The following is a 22,269-nucleotide window of genomic DNA, read 5'->3' as shown; positions in this document are numbered from 1 at the left end:
ACATAAAAGCAGCGCCAGAACTACCGTCAGTACATGAATGCAGTGCCAAATCCACCGTCAGTACATGAATGCAGCGCCAAATCCACCATCAGTACATGAATGCCGTGCCAGAACCACCGTCAGTACATGAATGCAGCGCCAGAACAACCGTCAGTACATGAATGCAGCGCCAAAACCACCGTCAGTACATGAAAGCAGCGCCAGAACAACCGTCCGTACATGAATGCAGCGCCAGAATCACCGTCAGTACATGAATGCAGCGCCAGAGCCACCGTCAGTACATGAATGCAGCGCCAATACCACTGTCAGTACATTAAAGCAGCGCCAGAACCACCGTCAGTACATGAATGCAGTGCCAGAACCACCATCAGTACATGAATGCAGCGCCAGAACCACCGTCAGTACATGAATGCAGCGCCAGAACCACCGTCAGTACATGAATGCAGCGCCAGAACCACCGTCAGTACATGAATGCAGTGCCAGAACCACCATCAGTACATGAATGCAGCGCCAGAACCACCGTCAGTACATGAATGCAGCATCAGCACCACCATCAGTAAATGTATACAGCACGTAGCTTAGTACAGCGATCAATTGCAGTGTGAGGTCAGCCCCATATATAATTGTATTGCTTAAACCTACAATTCCCAGTATGTTCTTAACAATGGTAAGGAGATACTGAGAGTGATTGTTGCCAGCCATCATCAGATTGTGGACCATACATGAAGCACTGAAGAGACGTAGTCATTATCACAAATAAATGTTTACGTGCAGGTACCTTTACAGGTGACATCTTCTCTGATTCAAGACGTTCCCATCCCTTTTGTCTCCGTGTAGTACAGACGCTATGATGAGATTTTACACCCAGATCTCTTCTGCAGACTTCCCTCTTTTCTGTCTTCAGCAGCACATCCCGACACGGTGCCCATAGATATAAAAGTATCATAATACTGCCCCATAAATATCTCCCATACTGCGCCCCGGAATAAATAATCGCCCCTCACTGTGTTTCCTATACCAAATATCCCCCTCAAACCACACTGCCCTTCTCTATAGTGTCTCCCCATACTATCCCTCTCCATAATGTCCCCCCAAATTGCACCTTTCCATAGTATCTCCCCCACACTGCCTCTCTGTATAAAGTGCCCCCCACCGTACACTATACTAAGATTGAATCCACAACCCCCTAATTGCCCCATAATGTTCCCCATAAGGGCATCCATAGTGTCCCTCGTTGCCCCATAATGTCCCCCATAAGGGCATCCATAGTGTCCCTCGTTGCCCCATAATGTCTCCCATTGCCCCATAATGTCTCCTATAAGGGCATCCATAGTGTCCCTCGTTGCCCCATGTCTCTCATTGCCCCATAATGTCCCCTATAAGGGCATCCATAGTGTCCCTCGTTGCCCCATAATGTCCCCTATAAGGGCGTCCATAGTGTCCCTCGTTGCCCCATAATGTCTCCTATAAGGGCATCCATAGTGTCCCTCGTTGCCCCATAATGTCTCCTATAAGGGCATCCATAGTGTCCCTCGTTGCCCCATAATGTCTCCTATAAGGGCATCCATAGTGTCCCTCGTTGCCCCATAATGTCCCCTATAAGGGCATCCATAGAGTCCCTCGTTGCCCCATAATGTCCCCCATTGCCCCATAATGTCCCCTATAAGGGCATCCATAGTGTCCCTCGTTGCCCCATAATGACCCCTATAAGGACATCCATAGTGTCCCTCGTTGCCCCATAATGTCTCCCATTGCCCCATAATGTCTCCTATAAGGGCATCCATAGTGTCCCTCGTTGCCCCATAATGTCCCCCATTGCTCCATAATGTCCCCTATAAGGGCATCCATAGTGTCCCTCGTTGCCCCATAATGTCTCCCATTGCCCCATAATGTCTCCTATAAGGGCATCCATAGTGTCCCTCGTTGCCCCATAATGTCCCCCATTGCTCCATAATGTCCCCTATAAGGGCATCCATAGAATCCCTCGTTGCCCCATAATGTCCCCCATTGCCCCATAATGTCCCCTATAAGGGCATCCATGGAGTCCCTCGTTGCCCCACAATGTCCCCCATTGCCCCATAATGTCCCCTATAAGGGCATCCATAGAGTCCCTCGTTGCCCCATAATGTCCCCCATTGCCCCATAATGTCCCCTTTAAGGGTATCCATAGTGTCCCTCGTTGCCCCATAATGTCTCCCATTGCCCCATAATGTCTCCTATAAGGGCATCCATAGTGTCCCTCGTTGCCCCATAATGTCCCCCATTGCTCCATAATGTCCCCTATAAGGGCATCCATAGTGTCCCTCGTTGCCCCATAATGTCTCCCATTGCCCCATAATGTCTCCTATAAGGGCATCCATAGTGTCCCTCGTTGCCCCATAATGTCCCCCATTGCTCCATAATGTCCCCTATAAGGGCATCCATAGAATCCCTCGTTGCCCCATAATGTCCCCCATTGCCCCATAATGTCCCCTATAAGGGCATCCATGGAGTCCCTCGTTGTCCCACAATGTCCCCCATTGCCCCATAATGTCCCCTATAAGGGCATCCATAGAGTCCCTCGTTGCCCCATAATGTCCCCCATTGCCCCATAATGTCCCCTTTAAGGGTATCCATAGTGTCCCTCGTTGCCCCATAATGTCTCCCATTTCCCCATAATGTCCCCTATAAGGGCGTCCATAGTGCCCCTCGTTGCCCCATAATGTCCCCTATAAGGGCGTCCATAGTGTCCCTCGTTGCCCTGTAATGTCTCCTATAAGGGCATCCATAGTGTCCCTCGTTGCCCCATAATGTCTCGTATAAGGGCATCCATAGTGTCCCTCGTTGCCCCATAATGTCCCCTATAAGGGCATCCATAGTGTCCCTCGTTGCCCCATAATGTCCCCTATAAGGGCATCCATAGTGTCCCTTGTTGCCCCATAATGTCTCCTATAAGGTCATCCATAGTGTCCCTCGTTGCCCCATAATGTCTCCCATTGCCCCATAATGTCCCCTATAAGGGTGTCCTTAGTGTCCCTCGTTGCCCCATAATGTCCCCTATAAGGGCGTCCATAGTGTCCCTCGTTGCCCCATAATGTCCCCTATAAGGGCATCCATAGTGCCCTCGTTGCCCCATAATGTCCCCTATAAGGGCATCCATAGTGTCCCTCGTTGCCCCATAATGTCCCCTATAAGGGCATCCATAGTGTCCCTCGTTGCCCCATAATGTCCCCTATAAGGGCATCCATAGTGTCCCTCGTTGCCCCATGTCTCCCATTGCCCCATAATGTCCCCTATAAGGGCATCCATAGTGTCCCTCGTTGCCCCATAATGTCCCCTATAAGGGCGTCCATAGTGTCTCTCGTTGCCCCATAATGTCTCCTATAAGGGCATCCATAGTGTCCCTTGTTGCCCCATAATGTCTCCTATAAGGGCATCCATAGTGTCCCTCGTTGCCCCATAATGTCTCCTATAAGGGCATCCATAGTGTCCCTCGTTGCCCCATAATGTCTCCTATAAGGGCATCCATAGTGTCCCTCGTTGCCCCATAATGTCCCCTATAAGGGCATCCATAGTGTCCCTTGTTGCCCCATAATGTCCCCTATAAGGGCATCCATAGTGTCCCTCATTGCCCCATAATGTCTCCTATAAGGGCATCCATAGTGTCCCTCGTTGCCCCATAATGTCCCCTATAAGGGCATCCATAGTGTCCCTCGTTGCCCCATAATGTCTCCTATAAGGGCATCCATAGTGTCCCTCGTTGCCCCATAATGTCTCCTATAAGGGCATCCATAGTGTCCCTCGTTGCCCCATAATGTCCCCTATAAGGGCATCCATAGTGTCCCTCGTTGCCCCATAATTTCCCCTATAAGGGCATCCATAGTGTCCCTTGTTGCCCCATAATGTCTCCTATAAGGGCATCCATAGTGTCCCTCGTTGCCCCATAATGTCCCCCATTACCCCATAATGTCCCCTATAAGGGTGTCCTTAGTGTCCCTCGTTGCCCCATAATGTCCCTATAAGGGCGTCCATAGTGTCCCTCGTTGCCCCATAATGTCCCCTATAAGGGCATCCATAGTGTCCCTCGTTGCCCCATAATGTCTCCTATAAGGGCATCCATAGTGTCCCTCGTTGCCCCATAATGTCCCCTATAAGGGCATCCATAGTGTCCCTCGTTGCCCCATAATGTCCCCTATAAGGGCATCCATAGTGTCCCTCGTTGCCCCATAATGTCTCCTATAAGGGCATCCATAGTGTCCCTCGTTGCCCCATGTCTCCCATTGCCCCATAATGTCCCCTATAAGGGCATCCATAGTGTCCCTCGTTGCCCCATAATGTCCCCCATTGCTCCATAATGTCCCCTATAAGGGCATCCATAGAATCCCTCGTTGCCCTATAATGTCCCCCATTGCCCCATAATGTCCCCTATAAGGGCATCCATGGAGTCCCTCGTTGCCCCACAATGTCCCCCATTGCCCCATAATGTCCCCTATAAGGGCATCCATAGAGTCCCTCGTTGCCCCATAATGTCCCCCATTGCCCCATAATGTCCCCTTTAAGGGTATCCATAGTGTCCCTCGTTGCCCCATAATGTCTCCCATTTCCCCATAATGTCCCCTATAAGGGCGTCCATAGTGCCCCTCGTTGCCCCATAATGTCCCCTATAAGGGCGTCCATAGTGTCCCTCGTTGCCCCATAATGTCTCCTATAAGGGCATCCATAGTGTCCCTCGTTGCCCCATAATGTCCCCCATTGCCCCATAATGTCCCCTATAAGGGCATCCATAGAGTCCCTCGTTTCCCCATAATGTCCCCCATTGCCCCATAATGTCCCCTATAAGTGCATCCATTGAGTCCCTCGTTGCCCCATAATGTCCCCTATAAGGGCATCCATAGTGTCCCTCGTTGCCCCATAATGTCTCCTATAAGGGCATCCATAGTGTCCCTCGTTGCCCCATAATGTCTCCTATAAGGGCATCCATAGTGTCCCTCGTTGCCCCATAATGTCCCCTATAAGGGCATCCATGGTGTCCCTCGTTGCCCCATAATGTCCCCTATAAGGGCATCCATAGTGTCCCTTGTTTCCCCATAATGTCTCCTATAAGGGCATCCATAGTGTCCCTCGTTGACCCATAATGTCTCCCATTGCCCCATAATGTCCCCTATAAGGGTGTCCTTAGTGTCCATCGTTGCCCCATAATGTCCCCTATAAGGGCGTCCATAGTGTCCCTCGTTGCCCCATAATGTCCCCTATAAGGGCATCCATAGTGTCCCTCGTTGCCCCATAATGTCCCTTATAAGGGCATCCATAGTGTCCCTCGTTGCCCCATAATGTCCCTTATAAGGGCATCCATAGTGTCCCTCATTGCCCCATAATGTCCCCTATAAGGGCATCCATACTGTCCCTCGTTGCCCCATGTCTCCCATTGCCCCATAATGTCCCCTATAAGGGCATCCATAGTGTCCCTCGTTGCCCCATAATGTCCCCTATAAGGGCGTCCATAGTATCTCTCGTTGCCCCATAATGTCTCCTATAAGGGCGTCCATAGTGTCCCTCATTGCCCCATAATGTCTCCTATAAGGGCATCCATAGTGTCCCTCGTTGCCCCATAATGTCTCCTATAAGGGCATCCATAGTGTCCCTCGTTGCCCCATAATGTCCCCTATAAGGGCATCCATAGTGTCCCTTGTTGCCCCATAATGTCCCCTATAAGGGCATCCATAGTGTCCCTCATTGCCCCATAATGTCTCCTATAAGGGCATCCATAGTGTCCCTCGTTGCCCCATAATGTCCCCTATAAGGGCGTCCATAGTGTCCCTCGTTGCCCCATAATGTCTCCTATAAGGGCATCCATAGTGTCCCTCGTTGCCCCATAATGTCTCCTATAAGGGCATCCATAGTGTCCCTCGTTGCCCCATAATGTCCCCTATAAGGGCATCCATAGTGTCCCTCGTTGCCCCATAATGTCCCCTATAAGGGCATCCATAGTGTCCCTTGTTGCCCCATAATGTCTCCTATAAGGGCATCCATAGTGTCCCTCGTTGCCCCATAATGTCCCCCATTACCCCATAATGTCCCCTATAAGGGTGTCCTTAGTGTCCCTCGTTGCCCCATAATGTCCCCTATAAGGGCGTCCATAGTGTCCCTCGTTGCCCCATAATGTCCCCTATAAGGGCATCCATAGTGTCCCTCGTTGCCCCATAATGTCTCCTATAAGGGCATCCATAGTGTCCCTCGTTGCCCCATAATGTCCCCTATAAGGGCATCCATAGTGTCCCTCGTTGCCCCATAATGTCCCCTATAAGGGCATCCATAGTGTCCCTCGTTGCCCCATAATGTCTCCTATAAGGGCATCCATAGTGTCCCTCGTTGCCCCATGTCTCCCATTGCCCCATAATGTCCCCTATAAGGGCATCCATAGTGTCCCTCGTTGCCCCACAATGTCCCCTATAAGGGCGTCCATAGTGTCTCTCGTTGCCCCATAATGTCTCCTATAAGGGCATCCATAGTGTCCCTCGTTGCCCCATAATGTCTCCTATAAGGGCATCCATAGTGTCCCTCGTTGCCCCATAATGTCTCCTATAAGGGCATCCATAGTGTCCCTCGTTGCCCCATAATGTCTCCTATAAGGGCATCCATAGTGTCCCTCGTTGCCCCATAATGTCCCCTATAAGGGCATCCATAGTGTCCCTTGTTGCCCCATAATGTCCCCTATAAGGGCATCCATGGTGTCCCTCATTGCCCCATAATGTCTCCTATAAGGGCATCCATAGTGTCCCTCGTTGCCCCATAATGTCTCCCATTTCCCCATAATGTCCCCTATAAGGGCGTCTATAGTGCCCCTCGTTGCCCCATAATGTCCCCTATAAGGGCGTCCATAGTGTCCCTCGTTGCCCTGTAATGTCCCCTATAAGGGCATCCATAGTGTCCCTCGTTGCCCCATAATGTCCCCTAAAAGGGCGTCCATTGTGTCCCTCGTTGCCCTGTAATGTCTCCTATAAGGGCATCCATAGTGTGCCTCGTTGCCCCATAATGTCTCCTATAAGGGCAACCATAGTGTCCCTCGTTGCCCCATGTCTCCCATTGCCCCATAATGTCCCCTATAAGGGCATCCATAGTGTCCCTCGTTGCCCCATAATGTCCCCTATAAGGGCGTCCATAGTGTCTCTCGTTGCCCCATAATGTCTCCTATAAGGGCATCCATAGTGTCCCTTGTTGCCCCATAATGTCTCCTATAAGGGCATCCATAGTGTCCCTCGTTGCCCCATAATGTCTCCTATAAGGGCATCCATAGTGTCCCTCGTTGCCCCATAATGTCCCCTATAAGGGCATCCATAGTGTCCCTCGTTGCCCCATAATGTCCCCTATAAGGGCATCCATAGTGTCCCTTGTTGCCCCATAATGTCTCCTACAAGGGCATCCATAGTGTCCCTCGTTGCCCCATAATGTCTCCCATTGCCCCATAATGTCCCCTATAAGGGTGTCCTTAGTGTCCCTCGTTGCCCCATAATGTCCCCTATAAGGACGTCCATAGTGTCCCTCGTTGCCCCATAATGTCCCCTATAAGGGCATCCATAGTGTCCCTCGTTGCCCCATAATGTCCCCTGTAAGGGCATCCATAGTGTCCCTCGTTGCCCCATAATGTCTCCTATAAGGGCATCCATAGTGTCCCTCGTTGCCCCATAATGTCTCCTATAAGGGCATCCATAGTGTCCCTCGTTGCCCCATAATGTCCCCTATAAGGGCATCCATAGTGTCCCTTGTTGCCCCATAATGTCCCCTATAAGGGCATCCATGGTGTCCCTCATTGCCCCATAATGTCTCCTATAAGGGCATCCATAGTGTCCCTCGTTGCCCCATAATGTCTCCCATTTCCCCATAATGTCCCCTATAAGGGCGTCTATAGTGCCCCTCGTTGCCCCATAATGTCCCCTATAAGGGCGTCCATAGTGTCCCTCGTTGCCCTGTAATGTCTCCTATAAGGGCATCCATAGTGTCCCTCGTTGCCCCATAATGTCCCCTAAAAGGGCGTCCATTGTGTCCCTCGTTGCCCTGTAATGTCTCCTATAAGGGCATCCATAGTGTGCCTCGTTGCCCCATAATGTCTCCTATAAGGGCAACCATAGTGTCCCTCGTTGCCCCATGTCTCCCATTGCCCCATAATGTCCCCTATAAGGGCATCCATAGTGTCCCTCGTTGCCCCATAATGTCCCCTATAAGGGCGTCCATAGTGTCTCTCCTTGCCCCATAATGTCTCCTATAAGGGCATCCATAGTGTCCCTTGTTGCCCCATAATGTCTCCTATAAGGGCATCCATAGTGTCCCTCGTTGCCCCATAATGTCTCCTATAAGGGCATCCATAGTGTCCCTCGTTGCCCCATAATGTCCCCTATAAGGGCATCCATAGTGTCCCTCGTTGCCCCATAATGTCCCCTATAAGGGCATCCATAGTGTCCCTTGTTGCCCCATAATGTCTCCTACAAGGGCATCCATAGTGTCCCTCGTTGCCCCATAATGTCTCCCATTGCCCCATAATGTCCCCTATAAGGGTGTCCTTAGTGTCCCTCGTTGCCCCATAATGTCCCCTATAAGGACGTCCATAGTGTCCCTCGTTGCCCCATAATGTCCCCTATAAGGGCATCCATAGTGTCCCTCGTTGCCCCATAATGTCCCCTATAAGGGCATCTATAGTGTCCCTCGTTGCCCCATAATGTCCCCTATAAGGACGTCCATAGTGTCCCTCGTTGCCCCATAATGTCCCCTATAAGGGCATCCATAGTGTCCCTCGTTGCCCCATAATGTCCCCTATAAGGGCATCCATAGTGTCCCTTGTTGCCCCATAATGTCTCCTACAAGGGCATCCATAGTGTCCCTCGTTGCCCCATAATGTCTCCCATTGCCCCATAATGTCCCCTATAAGGGTGTCCTTAGTGTCCCTCGTTGCCCCATAATGTCCCCTATAAGGACGTCCATAGTGTCCCTCGTTGCCCCATAATGTCCCCTATAAGGGCATCCATAGTGTCCCTCGTTGCCCCATAATGTCCCCTATAAGGGCATCTATAGTGTCCCTCGTTGCCCCATAATGTCCCCTATAAGGACGTCCATAGTGTCCCTCGTTGCCCCATAATGTCCCCTATAAGGGCATCCATAGTGTCCCTCGTTGCCCCATAATGTCCCCTATAAGGGCATCCATAGTGTCCCTTGTTGCCCCATAATGTCTCCTACAAGGGCATCCATAGTGTCCCTCGTTGCCCCATAATGTCTCCCATTGCCCCATAATGTCCCCTATAAGGGTGTCCTTAGTGTCCCTCGTTGCCCCATAATGTCCCCTATAAGTGCATCCATTGAGTCCCTCGTTGCCCCATAATGTCCCCTATAAGGGCATCCATAGTGTCCCTCGTTGCCCCATAATGTCTCCTATAAGGGCTTCCATAGTGTCCCTCGTTGCCCCATAATGTCTCCTATAAGGGCATCCATAGTGTCCCTCGTTGCCCCATAATGTCCCCTATAAGGGCATCCATAGTGTCCCTCGTTGCCCCATAATGTCCCCTATAAGGGCATCCATAGTGTCCGTTGTTTCCCCATAATGTCTCCTATAAGGGCATCCATAGTGTCCCTCGTTGCCCCATAATGTCTCCCATTGCCCCATAATGTCCCCTATAAGGGTTTCCTTAGTGTCCCTCGTTGCCCCATAATGTCCCCTATAAGGGCATCCATAGTGTCCCTCGTTGCCCCATAATGTCCCCTATAAGGGCATCCATAGTGTCCCTCGTTGCCCCATAATGTCCCTTATAAGGGCATCCATAGTGTCCCTCGTTGCCCCATAATGTCCCCTATAAGGGCATCCATAGTGTCCCTCGTTGCCCCATGTCTCCCATTGCCCCATAATGTCCCCTATAAGGGCATCCATAGTGTCCCTCGTTGCCCCATAATGTCCCCTATAAGGGCGTCCATAGTGTCTCTCGTTGCCCCATAATGTCTCCTATAAGGGCATCCATAGTGTCCCTCGTTGCCCCATAATGTCGCCTATAAGGGCATCCATAGTGTCCCTCGTTGCCCCATAATGTCTCCTATAAGGGCATCCATAGTGTCCCTCGTTGCCCCATAATGTCCCCTATAAGGGCATCCATAGTGTCCCTTGTTGCCCCATAATGTCCCCTATAAGGGCATCCATAGTGTCCCTCATTGCCCCATAATGTCTCCTATAAGGGCATCCATAGTGTCCCTCGTTGCCCCATAATGTCCCCTATAAGGGCGTCCATAGTGTCCCTCGTTGCCCCATAATGTCTCCTATAAGGGCATCCATAGTGTCCCTCGTTGCCCCATAATGTCTCCTATAAGGGCATCCATAGTGTCCCTCGTTGCCCCATAATGTCTCCTATAAGGGCATCCATAGTGTCCCTCGTTGCCCCATAATGTCCCCTATAAGGGCATCCATAGTGTCCCTTGTTGCCCCATAATGTCTCCTATAAGGGCATCCATAGTGTCCCTCGTTGCCCCATAATGTCCCCCATTACCCCATAATGTCCCCTATAAGGGTGTCCTTAGTGTCCCTCGTTGCCCCATAATGTCCCCTATAAGGGCGTCCATAGTGTCCCTCGTTGCCCCATAATGTCCCCTATAAGGGCATCCATAGTGTCCCTCGTTGCCCCATAATGTCTCCTATAAGGGCATCCATAGTGTCCCTCGTTGCCCCATAATGTCCCCTATAAGGGCATCCATAGTGTCCCTCGTTGCCCCATAATGTCCCCTATAAGGGCATCCATAGTGTCCCTCGTTGCCCCATAATGTCTCCTATAAGGGCATCCATAGTGTCCCTCGTTGCCCCATGTCTCCCATTGCCCCATAATGTCCCCTATAAGGGCATCCATAGTGTCCCTCGTTGCCCCACAATGTCCCCTATAAGGGCGTCCATAGTGTCTCTCGTTGCCCCATAATGTCTCCTATAAGGGCATCCATAGTGTCCCTCGTTGCCCCATAATGTCTCCTATAAGGGCATCCATAGTGTCCCTCGTTGCCCCATAATGTCTCCTATAAGGGCATCCATAGTGTCCCTCGTTGCCCCATAATGTCTCCTATAAGGGCATCCATAGTGTCCCTCGTTGCCCCATAATGTCCCCTATAAGGGCATCCATAGTGTCCCTTGTTGCCCCATAATGTCCCCTATAAGGGCATCCATGGTGTCCCTCATTGCCCCATAATGTCTCCTATAAGGGCATCCATAGTGTCCCTCGTTGCCCCATAATGTCTCCCATTTCCCCATAATGTCCCCTATAAGGGCATCTATAGTGCCCCTCGTTGCCCCATAATGTCCCCTATAAGGGCGTCCATAGTGTCCCTCGTTGCCCTGTAATGTCTCCTATAAGGGCATCCATAGTGTCCCTCGTTGCCCCATAATGTCCCCTAAAAGGGCGTCCATTGTGTCCCTCGTTGCCCTGTAATGTCTCCTATAAGGGCATCCATAGTGTGCCTCGTTGCCCCATAATGTCTCCTATAAGGGCAACCATAGTGTCCCTCGTTGCCCCATGTCTCCCATTGCCCCATAATGTCCCCTATAAGGGCATCCATAGTGTCCCTCGTTGCCCCATAATGTCCCCTATAAGGGCGTCCATAGTGTCTCTCGTTGCCCCATAATGTCTCCTATAAGGGCATCCATAGTGTCCCTTGTTGCCCCATAATGTCTCCTATAAGGGCATCCATAGTGTCCCTCGTTGCCCCATAATGTCTCCTATAAGGGCATCCATAGTGTCCCTCGTTGCCCCATAATGTCCCCTATAAGGGCATCCATAGTGTCCCTCGTTGCCCCATAATGTCCCCTATAAGGGCATCCATAGTGTCCCTTGTTGCCCCATAATGTCTCCTACAAGGGCATCCATAGTGTCCCTCGTTGCCCCATAATGTCTCCCATTGCCCCATAATGTCCCCTATAAGGGTGTCCTTAGTGTCCCTCGTTGCCCCATAATGTCCCCTATAAGGACGTCCATAGTGTCCCTCGTTGCCCCATAATGTCCCCTATAAGGGCATCCATAGTGTCCCTCGTTGCCCCATAATGTCCCCTATAAGGGCATCTATAGTGTCCCTCGTTGCCCCATAATGTCCCCTATAAGGACGTCCATAGTGTCCCTCGTTGCCCCATAATGTCCCCTATAAGGGCATCCATAGTGTCCCTCGTTGCCCCATAATGTCCCCTATAAGGGCATCCATAGTGTCCCTTGTTGCCCCATAATGTCTCCTACAAGGGCATCCATAGTGTCCCTCGTTGCCCCATAATGTCTCCCATTGCCCCATAATGTCCCCTATAAGGGTGTCCTTAGTGTCCCTCGTTGCCCCATAATGTCCCCTATAAGGACGTCCATAGTGTCCCTCGTTGCCCCATAATGTCCCCTATAAGGGCATCCATAGTGTCCCTCGTTGCCTCATAATGTCCCCTATAAGGGCATCTATAGTGTCCCTCGTTGCCCCATAATGTCCCCTATAAGGACGTCCATAGTGTCCCTCGTTGCCCCATAATGTCCCCTATAAGGGCATCCATAGTGTCCCTCGTTGCCCCATAATGTCCCCTATAAGGGCATCCATAGTGTCCCTTGTTGCCCCATAATGTCTCCTACAAGGGCATCCATAGTGTCCCTCGTTGCCCCATAATGTCTCCCATTGCCCCATAATGTCCCCTATAAGGGTGTCCTTAGTGTCCCTCGTTGCCCCATAATGTCCCCTATAAGGACGTCCATAGTGTCCCTCGTTGCCCCATAATGTCCCCTATAAGGGCATCCATAGTGTCCCTCGTTGCCCCATAATGTCCCCTATAAGGGCATCCATAGTGTCCCTCGTTGCCCCATAATGTCTCCTATAAGGGCATCCATAGTGTCCCTCGTTGCCCCATGTCTCCCATTGCCCCATAATGTCCCCCATTGCCCCATAATGTCCCCTATAAGGGTGTCCTTAGTGTTCCTCTTTGCCCCATAATGTCCCCTATAAGGGCGTCCATAGTGTCCCTCGTTGCCCCATAATGTCCCCTATAAGGGCATCCATAGTGTCCCTCGTTGCCCCATAATGTCTCCTATAAGGGCATCCATAGTGTCCCTCGTTGCCCCATAATGTCCCCTATAAGGGCATCCATAGTGTCCCTCATTGCCCCATAATGTCCCCCATAAGGGCATCCATAGTGTCCCTCGTTGCCCCATAATGTCTCCTATAAGGGCATCCATAGTGTCCCTCGTTGCCCCATGTCTCCCATTGCCCCATAATGTCCCCTATAAGGGCATCCATAGTGTCCCTCGTTGCCCCATAATGTCTCCTATAAGGGCATTCATAGTGTCCCTCGTTGCCCCATAATGTCTCCTATAAGGGCATCCATAGTGTCCCTCGTTGCCCCATAATGTCTCCTATAAGGGCATCCATAGTGTCCCTCTTTGCCCCATAATGTCACCTATAAGGGCATCCATAGTGTCCCTCGTTGCCCGATAATGTCCCCTATAAGGGCATCCATAGTGTCCCTCATTGCCCCATAATGTCTCCTATAAGGGCATCCATAGTGTCCCTCGTTGCCCCATAATGTCTCCCATTTCCCCATAATGTCCCCTATAAGGGCGTCCATAGTGCCCCTCGTTGCCCCATAATGTCCCCTATAAGGGCGTCCATAGTGTCCCTCGTTGCCCTGTAATGTCTCCTATAAGGGCATCCATAATGTCCCTCGTTGCCCCATAATGTCCCCTATAAGGGCATCCATAGTGTCCCTCGTTGCCCTGTAATGTCTCCTATAAGGGCATCCATAGTGTCCCTCGTTGCCCCATAATGTCTCCCATTGCCCCATAATGTCCCCTATAAGGGCGTCCATAGTGTCCCTCGTTGCCCCATAATGTCCCCTATAAGGGTGTCCATAGTGTCCCTCGTTGCCCTGTAATGTCCCCTATAAGGGCATCCATAGTGTCCCTCGTTGCCCCATAATGTCTCCTATAAGGGCATCCATAGTGTCCCTCGTTGCCCCATGTCTCCCATTGCCCCATAATGTCCCCTATAAGGGCATCCATAGTGTCCCTCGTTGCCCCATAATGTCTCCTATAAGGGCATTCATAGTGTCCCTCGTTGCCCCATAATGTCTCCTATAAGGGCATCCATAGTGTCCCTCGTTGCCCCATAATGTCTCCTATAAGGGCATCCATAGTGTCCCTCTTTGCCCCATAATGTCACCTATAAGGGCATCCATAGTGTCCCTCGTTGCCCGATAATGTCCCCTATAAGGGCATCCATAGTGTCCCTCATTGCCCCATAATGTCTCCTATAAGGGCATCCATAGTGTCCCTCGTTGCCCCATAATGTCTCCCATTTCCCCATAATGTCCCCTATAAGGGCGTCCATAGTGCCCCTCGTTGCCCCATAATGTCCCCTATAAGGGCGTCCATAGTGTCCCTCGTTGCCCTGTAATGTCTCCTATAAGGGCATCCATAATGTCCCTCGTTGCCCCATAATGTCCCCTATAAGGGCATCCATAGTGTCCCTCGTTGCCCTGTAATGTCTCCTATAAGGGCATCCATAGTGTCCCTCGTTGCCCCATAATGTCTCCCATTGCCCCATAATGTCCCCTATAAGGGCGTCCATAGTGTCCCTCGTTGCCCCATAATGTCCCCTATAAGGGTGTCCATAGTGTCCCTCGTTGCCCTGTAATGTCCCCTATAAGGGCATCCATAGTGTCCCTCGTTGCCCTGTAATGTCCCCTATAAGGGCATCCATAGTGTCCCTCGTTGCCCTGTAATGTCCCCTATAAGGGCGTCCATAGTGTCCCTCGTTGCCCTGTAATGTCTCCTATAAGGGCATCCATAGTGTCCCTCTTTGCCCTGTAATGTCCCCTATAAGGGCGTCCATAGTGTCCCTCGTTGCCCTGTAATGTCCCCTATAAGGGCGTCCATAGTGTCCCTCGTTGCCCTGTAATGTCTCCTATAAGGGCATCCATAGTGTCCCTCTTTGCCCTGTAATGTCCCCTATAAGGTCGTCCATAGTGTCCCTCGTTGCCCTGTAATGTCCCCTATAAGGGCGTCCATAGTGTCCCTTGTTGCCCTGTAATGTCTCCTATAAGGGCATCCATAATGTCCCTCGTTGCCCCATAATGTCTCCTATAAGGGCATCCATAGTGTCCCTCGTTGCCCTGTAATGTCTCCTATAAGGGCATCCATAGTGTCCCTCGTTGCCCCATAATGTCTCCCATTGCCCCATAATGTCCCCTATAAGGGCATCCATAGTGTCCCTCGTTACCCTGTAATGTCCCCTATAAGGGCATCCATAGTGTCCCTCGTTGCCCTGTAATGTCCCCTATAAGGGCGTCCATAGTGTCCCTCGTTGCCCTGTAATGTCTCCTATAAGGGTATCCATAGTGTCCCTCTTTGCCCTGTAATGTCCCCTATAAGGGCGTCCATAGTGTCCCTCGTTGCCCTGTAATGTCCCCTATAAGGGCGTCCATAGTGTCCGTCGTTGCCCTGTAATGTCCCCTATAAGGGCGTCCATAGTGTCCCTCGTTGCCCCATAATGTCCCCTATAAGGGCATCTATAGAGTCCCTCGTTACCCTGTAATGTCTCCTATAAGGGCATCCATAGAGTCCCTCGTTACCCTGTAATGTCTCCTATAAGGGCATCCATAGAGTCCCTCGTTACCCTGTAATGTCTCCTATAAGGGCGTCCATAGAGTCCCTCGTTGCCCTGTAATGTCCCCTATAAGGGCGTCCATAGTGTCCCTCGTTGCCCTGTAATGTCTCCTATAAGGGTATCCATAGTGTACCTCTTTGCCCTGTAATGTCCCCTATAAGGGCGTCCATAGTGTCCCTCGTTGCCCTGTAATGTCCCCTATAAGGGCGTCCATAGTGTCCCTCGTTGCCCTGTAATGTCCCCTATAAGGGCGTCCATAGTGTCCCTCGTTGCCCTGTAATGTCCCCTATAAGGTCGTCCATAGTGTCCCTCGTTACCCTGTAATGTCTCCTATAAGGGCATCCATAGAGTCCCTCGTTGCCCTGTAATGTCCCCTATAAGGTCGTCCATAGTGTCCCTCGTTACCCTGTAATGTCCCCTATAAGGTCGTCCATAGTGTCCCTCGTTACCCTGTAATGTCTCCTATAAGGGCATCCATAGAGTCCCTCGTTACCCTGTAATGTCTCCTACAAGGGCATCCATAGAGTCCCTCGTTACCCTGTAATGTCCCCTATAAGGGCATCCATAGAGTCCCTCGTTACCCTGTAATGTCTCCTATAAGGGCATCCATAGAGTCCCTCGTTACCCTGTAATGTCTCCTATAAGGGCATCCATAGAGTCCCTCGTTACCCTGTAATGTCTCCTATAAGGGCATCCATAGAGTCCCTCGTTACCCTGTAATGTCTCCTATAAGGGCGTCCATAGAGTCCCTCGTTACCCTGTAATGTCTCCTATAAGGTCATCCATAGAGTCCCTCGTTACCCTGTAATGTCTCCTATAAGGGCATCCATAGTGTCCCTCATTGCCCCATAATGTCTCCTATAAGGGCATCCATAGTGTCCCTCGTTGCCCCATAATGTCTCCCATTTCCCCATAATGTCCCCTATAAGGGCGTCCATAGTGCCCCTCGTTGCCCCATAATGTCCCCTATAAGGGCGTCCATAGTGTCCCTCGTTGCCCTGTAATGTCTCCTATAAGGGCATCCATAATGTCCCTCGTTGCCCCATAATGTCCCCTATAAGGGCATCCATAGTGTCCCTCGTTGCCCTGTAATGTCTCCTATAAGGGCATCCATAGTGTCCCTCGTTGCCCCATAATGTCTCCCATTGCCCCATAATGTCCCCTATAAGGGCGTCCATAGTGTCCCTCGTTGCCCCATAATGTCCCCTATAAGGGTGTCCATAGTGTCCCTCGTTGCCCTGTAATGTCCCCTATAAGGGCATCCATAGTGTCCCTCGTTGCCCCATAATGTCTCCTATAAGGGCATCCATAGTGTCCCTCGTTGCCCCATGTCTCCCATTGCCCCATAATGTCCCCTATAAGGGCATCCATAGTGTCCCTCGTTGCCCCATAATGTCTCCTATAAGGGCATTCATAGTGTCCCTCGTTGCCCCATAATGTCTCCTATAAGGGCATCCATAGTGTCCCTCGTTGCCCCATAATGTCTCCTATAAGGGCATCCATAGTGTCCCTCTTTGCCCCATAATGTCACCTATAAGGGCATCCATAGTGTCCCTCGTTGCCCGATAATGTCCCCTATAAGGGCATCCATAGTGTCCCTCATTGCCCCATAATGTCTCCTATAAGGGCATCCATAGTGTCCCTCGTTGCCCCATAATGTCTCCCATTTCCCCATAATGTCCCCTATAAGGGCGTCCATAGTGCCCCTCGTTGCCCCATAATGTCCCCTATAAGGGCGTCCATAGTGTCCCTCGTTGCCCTGTAATGTCTCCTATAAGGGCATCCATAATGTCCCTCGTTGCCCCATAATGTCCCCTATAAGGGCATCCATAGTGTCCCTCGTTGCCCTGTAATGTCTCCTATAAGGGCATCCATAGTGTCCCTCGTTGCCCCATAATGTCTCCCATTGCCCCATAATGTCCCCTATAAGGGCGTCCATAGTGTCCCTCGTTGCCCCATAATGTCCCCTATAAGGGTGTCCATAGTGTCCCTCGTTGCCCTGTAATGTCCCCTATAAGGGCATCCATAGTGTCCCTCGTTGCCCTGTAATGTCCCCTATAAGGGCATCCATAGTGTCCCTCGTTGCCCTGTAATGTCCCCTATAAGGGCGTCCATAGTGTCCCTCGTTGCCCTGTAATGTCTCCTATAAGGGCATCCATAGTGTCCCTCTTTGCCCTGTAATGTCCCCTATAAGGGCGTCCATAGTGTCCCTCGTTGCCCTGTAATGTCCCCTATAAGGGCGTCCATAGTGTCCCTCGTTGCCCTGTAATGTCTCCTATAAGGGCATCCATAGTGTCCCTCTTTGCCCTGTAATGTCCCCTATAAGGTCGTCCATAGTGTCCCTCGTTGCCCTGTAATGTCCCCTATAAGGGCGTCCATAGTGTCCCTCGTTGCCCTGTAATGTCTCCTATAAGGGCATCCATAATGTCCCTCGTTGCCCCATAATGTCTCCTATAAGGGCATCCATAGTGTCCCTCGTTGCCCTGTAATGTCTCCTATAAGGGCATCCATAGTGTCCCTCGTTGCCCCATAATGTCTCCCATTGCCCCATAATGTCCCCTATAAGGGCATCCATAGTGTCCCTCGTTGCCCTGTAATGTCCCCTATAAGGGCGTCCATAGTGTCCCTCGTTGCCCTGTAATGTCTCCTATAAGGGTATCCATAGTGTCCCTCTTTGCCCTGTAATGTCCCCTATAAGGGCGTCCATAGTGTCCCTCGTTGCCCTGTAATGTCCCCTATAAGGGCGTCCATAGTGTCCCTCGTTGCCCCATAATGTCCCCTATAAGGGCATCTATAGAGTCCCTCGTTACCCTGTAATGTCTCCTATAAGGGCATCCATAGAGTCCCTCGTTACCCTGTAATGTCTCCTATAAGGGCATCCATAGAGTCCCTCGTTACCCTGTAATGTCTCCTATAAGGGCGTCCATAGAGTCCCTCGTTGCCCTGTAATGTCCCCTATAAGGGCGTCCATAGTGTCCCTCGTTGCCCTGTAATGTCTCCTATAAGGGTATCCATAGTGTCCCTCTTTGCCCTGTAATGTCCCCTATAAGGGCGTCCATAGTGTCCCTCGTTGCCCTGTAATGTCCCCTATAAGGGCGTCCATAGTGTCCCTCGTTGCCCTGTAATGTCCCCTATAAGGGCGTCCATAGTGTCCCTCGTTGCCCTGTAATGTCCCCTATAAGGTCGTCCATAGTGTCCCTCGTTACCCTGTAATGTCTCCTATAAGGGCATCCATAGAGTCCCTCGTTGCCCTGTAATGTCCCCTATAAGGTCGTCCATAGTGTCCCTCGTTACCCTGTAATGTCCCCTATAAGGTCGTCCATAGTGTCCCTCGTTACCCTGTAATGTCTCCTATAAGGGCATCCATAGAGTCCCTCGTTACCCTGTAATGTCTCCTATAAGGGCATCCATAGAGTCCCTCGTTACCCTGTAATGTCCCCTATAAGGGCATCCATAGAGTCCCTCGTTACCCTGTAATGTCTCCTATAAGGGCATCCATAGAGTCCCTCGTTACCCTGTAATGTCTCCTATAAGGGCATCCATAGAGTCCCTCGTTACCCTGTAATGTCTCCTATAAGGGCATCCATAGAGTCCCTCGTTACCCTGTAATGTCTCCTATAAGGGCGTCCATAGAGTCCCTCATTACCCTGTAATGTCTCCTATAAGGTCATCCATAGAGTCCCTCGTTACCCTGTAATGTCTCCTATAATATCACCCACTGCTCAATAATGATCCCTGGAAATAACACCAAGCACAGCAAACATTTGCTCTTCGCCTCCTGCCCCCGCTTCGTCCTCTGCGGCCCGGCACTAGCCGCCGCGTGCTGACCTCCTCTCGCTGCGGCACGGCGGGGTCGGGACAGACGAGCTCTTCTTCCCCAGTCCCGGTGCCGCCGTTTTCATTGTAATGTAGGGCGGAGGGAGCGGCGTCTCCTGGGCAGCACAATATTCTTCGGTGGGCCGCATTCATCCCGCATGGTGTAAAGCATGGGGGACAGAGCAGCAGATCAGGGGGAGTGTTTCAGGCTGTGGGCTACTGGAGCAAGGCTGTTGTGTAAAGCATGGTGCATCTCCTAAAGACAGTGCTGCTGAGCGGGAGCTGAGGGTGTCGTCACAGCGTGTCAGCTACTGATTTTCATTTTGTTCTTGTCCTTTCAGATAAAGAAGAGAAAGAAGACGAGGACCCCGACTCCCCCACGTCAGAGGTGAGGGGCGTCATCACCTGCAGTCCTGTCCTTGTAGGTGGAGCCTAGCGTGATCACGTGACTGTCCACATGATGACACAAGGGGACGGGGGCTGGCAGTAGTTGCCATGGAGACAGTAGTATCAATGTTGCTACAATGTGTCCTCCTCAGTGTAGCAGTGACAGCGGGGAGCGCCGCCGTGCAGGGAGGACTGGACCGACTGTCGTGGACCCCGTAACTCAGGTGGTGTTTTCTCTTGAGCAGGGTCACCGCCGCCGGCTGCCTGGAGGGCAGGGCTGGAAGTCGGGTCTGCGACAGAGACCGATGCCGCGGCTGCCGTTCCAGGCTGGGGACCCATATTACATCAGCAAGAGGAAGAGGGATGAGTGGCTGGCCCGCTGGAAGAAAGAGGTAGGGACACCGCCCTGGGGCACCTCCCTTGTGAGGGCACAGCTTCCGTCATTGCTTCATAGCAGCGCTCATAGCGAGGACGGCCCCGATCCAGACGGCTCCTCCCCCGCGGGGACAGCTTCCGTCATTGCTTCATAGCAGCGCTCATAGCGAGGACGGCCCCAACCCAGACGGCTCCTCCCCCGCGGGGACAGCTTCCGTCATTGCTTCATAGCAGCGCTCATATCGAGGACGGCCCCGATCCAGACAGCTCCTCCCCCGCGGGGACAGCTTCCGTCATTGCTTCATAGCAGCGCTCATAGCGAGGACGGCCCCGATCCAGACAGCTCCTCCCCCGCGGGGACAGCTTCCGTCATTGCTTCATAGCAGCGCTCATAGCGAGGACGGCCCCGATCCAGACGGCTCCTCCCCCGCGGGGACAGCTTCCGTCATTGCTTCATAGCAGCGCTCATAGCGAGGACGGCCCCAACCCAGACGGCTCCTCCCCCGCGGGGACAGCTTCCGTCATTGCTTCATAGCAGCGCTCATATCGAGGACGGCCCCGATCCAGACAGCTCCTCCCCCGCGGGGACAGCTTCCGTCATTGCTTCATAGCAGCGCTCATAGCGAGGACGGCCCCGATCCAGACAGCTCCTCCCCCGCGGGGACAGCTTCCGTCATTGCTTCATAGCAGCGCTCATAGCGAGGACGGCCCCAACCCAGACGGCTCCTCCCCCGCGGGGACAGCTTCCGTCATTGCTTCATAGCAGCGCTCATAGCGAGGACGGCCCCAACCCAGACGGCTCCTCCCCCGCGGGGACAGCTTCCGTCATTGCTTCATAGCAGCGCTCATATCGAGGACGGCCCCGATCCAGACGGCTCCTCCCCCGCGGGGACTGCTTCCGTCACTGCTTCATAGCAGCGCTCATAGCGAGGACGGCCCCGACCCAGATGGCTCCTCCCCCGCGGGGACAGCTTCCGTCATTGCTTCATAGCAGCGCTCATAGCGAGGACGGCCCCGATCCAGACGGCTCCTCCCCCGCGGGGACAGCTTCCGTCATTGCTTCATAGCAGCGCTCATATCGAGGACGGCCCCGATCCAGACGGCTCCTCCCCCGCGGGGACAGCTTCCGTCATTGCTTCATAGCAGCGCTCATATCGAGGACGGCCCCAACCCAGACGGCTCCTCCCCCGCGGGGACAGCTTCCGTCATTGCTTCATAGCAGCGCTCATAGCGAGGACGGCCCCAACCCAGACGGCTCCTCCCCCGCGGGGACAGCTTCCGTCATTGCTTCATAGCAGCGCTCATAGCGAGGACGGCCCCAACCCAGACGGCTCCTCCCCCGTGGGGACAGCTTCCGTCATTGCTTCATAGCAGCGCTCATAGCGAGGACGGCCCCAACCCAGACGGCTCCTCCCCCGCGGGGACAGCTTCCGTCATTGCTTCATAGCAGCGCTCATAGCGAGGACGGCCCCAACCCAGACGGCTCCTCCACCGCGGGGACAGCTTCCGTCATTGCTTCATAGCAGCGCTCATAGCGAGGACGGCCCCGATCCAGACGGCTCCTCCCCCGCGGGGACAGCTTCCGTCATTGCTTCATAGCAGCGCTCATATCGAGGACGGCCCCAACCCAGACGGCTCCTCCCCCGCGGGGACAGCTGCCGTCATTGCTTCATAGCAGCGCTCATAGCGAGGACGGCCCCAACCCAGACGGCTCCTCCCCCGCGGGGACAGCTTCCGTCATTGCTTCATAGCAGCGCTCATAGCGAGGACGGCCCCAACCCAGACGGCTCCTCCCCCGCGGGGACAGCTTCCGTCATTGCTTCATAGCAGCGCTCATAGCGAGGACGGCCCCAACCCAGACGGCTCCTCCACCGCGGGGACAGCTTCCGTCATTGCTTCATAGCAGCGCTCATAGCGAGGACGGCCCCAACCCAGACGGCTCCTCCCCCGCGGGGACAGCTTCCGTCATTGCTTCATAGCAGCGCTCATAGCGAGGACGGCCCCAACCCAGACGGCTCCTCCCCCGCGGGGACAGCTTCCGTCATTGCTTCATAGCAGCGCTCATAGCGAGGACGGCCC

General features: G+C 52.6%; 1 protein-coding gene across 2 annotated transcripts in view; it reads left to right on the top strand.

Annotated features, from left to right (window-relative positions):
* The window catches only part of DNMT3A (DNA methyltransferase 3 alpha), a 473,310-nt gene that overhangs the window by 206,493 nt on the left and 244,548 nt on the right, over positions 1–22,269 (top strand). For both annotated transcript variants that reach the window (XM_073673658.1, XM_073673656.1), the window contains exons 5-6: positions 19,770–19,816; positions 20,061–20,207. In XM_073673658.1, coding sequence (XP_073529759.1) covers positions 19,770–19,816; positions 20,061–20,207 — 194 coding nt within the window. The remainder of the gene's footprint in view (positions 1–19,769; positions 19,817–20,060; positions 20,208–22,269) is intronic.

Source organism: Phyllobates terribilis, unplaced genomic scaffold (assembly GCF_046119375.1).
Source record: "Phyllobates terribilis strain yellow unplaced genomic scaffold, ASM4611937v1 Scaffold_3__8_contigs__length_932513732, whole genome shotgun sequence".
In the NCBI taxonomy this organism is placed as follows: domain Eukaryota; kingdom Metazoa; phylum Chordata; class Amphibia; order Anura; family Dendrobatidae; genus Phyllobates; species Phyllobates terribilis.
Note: the sequence above shows the minus strand (reverse complement) of the source record. Positions and strands in the feature narration are given on the sequence as shown.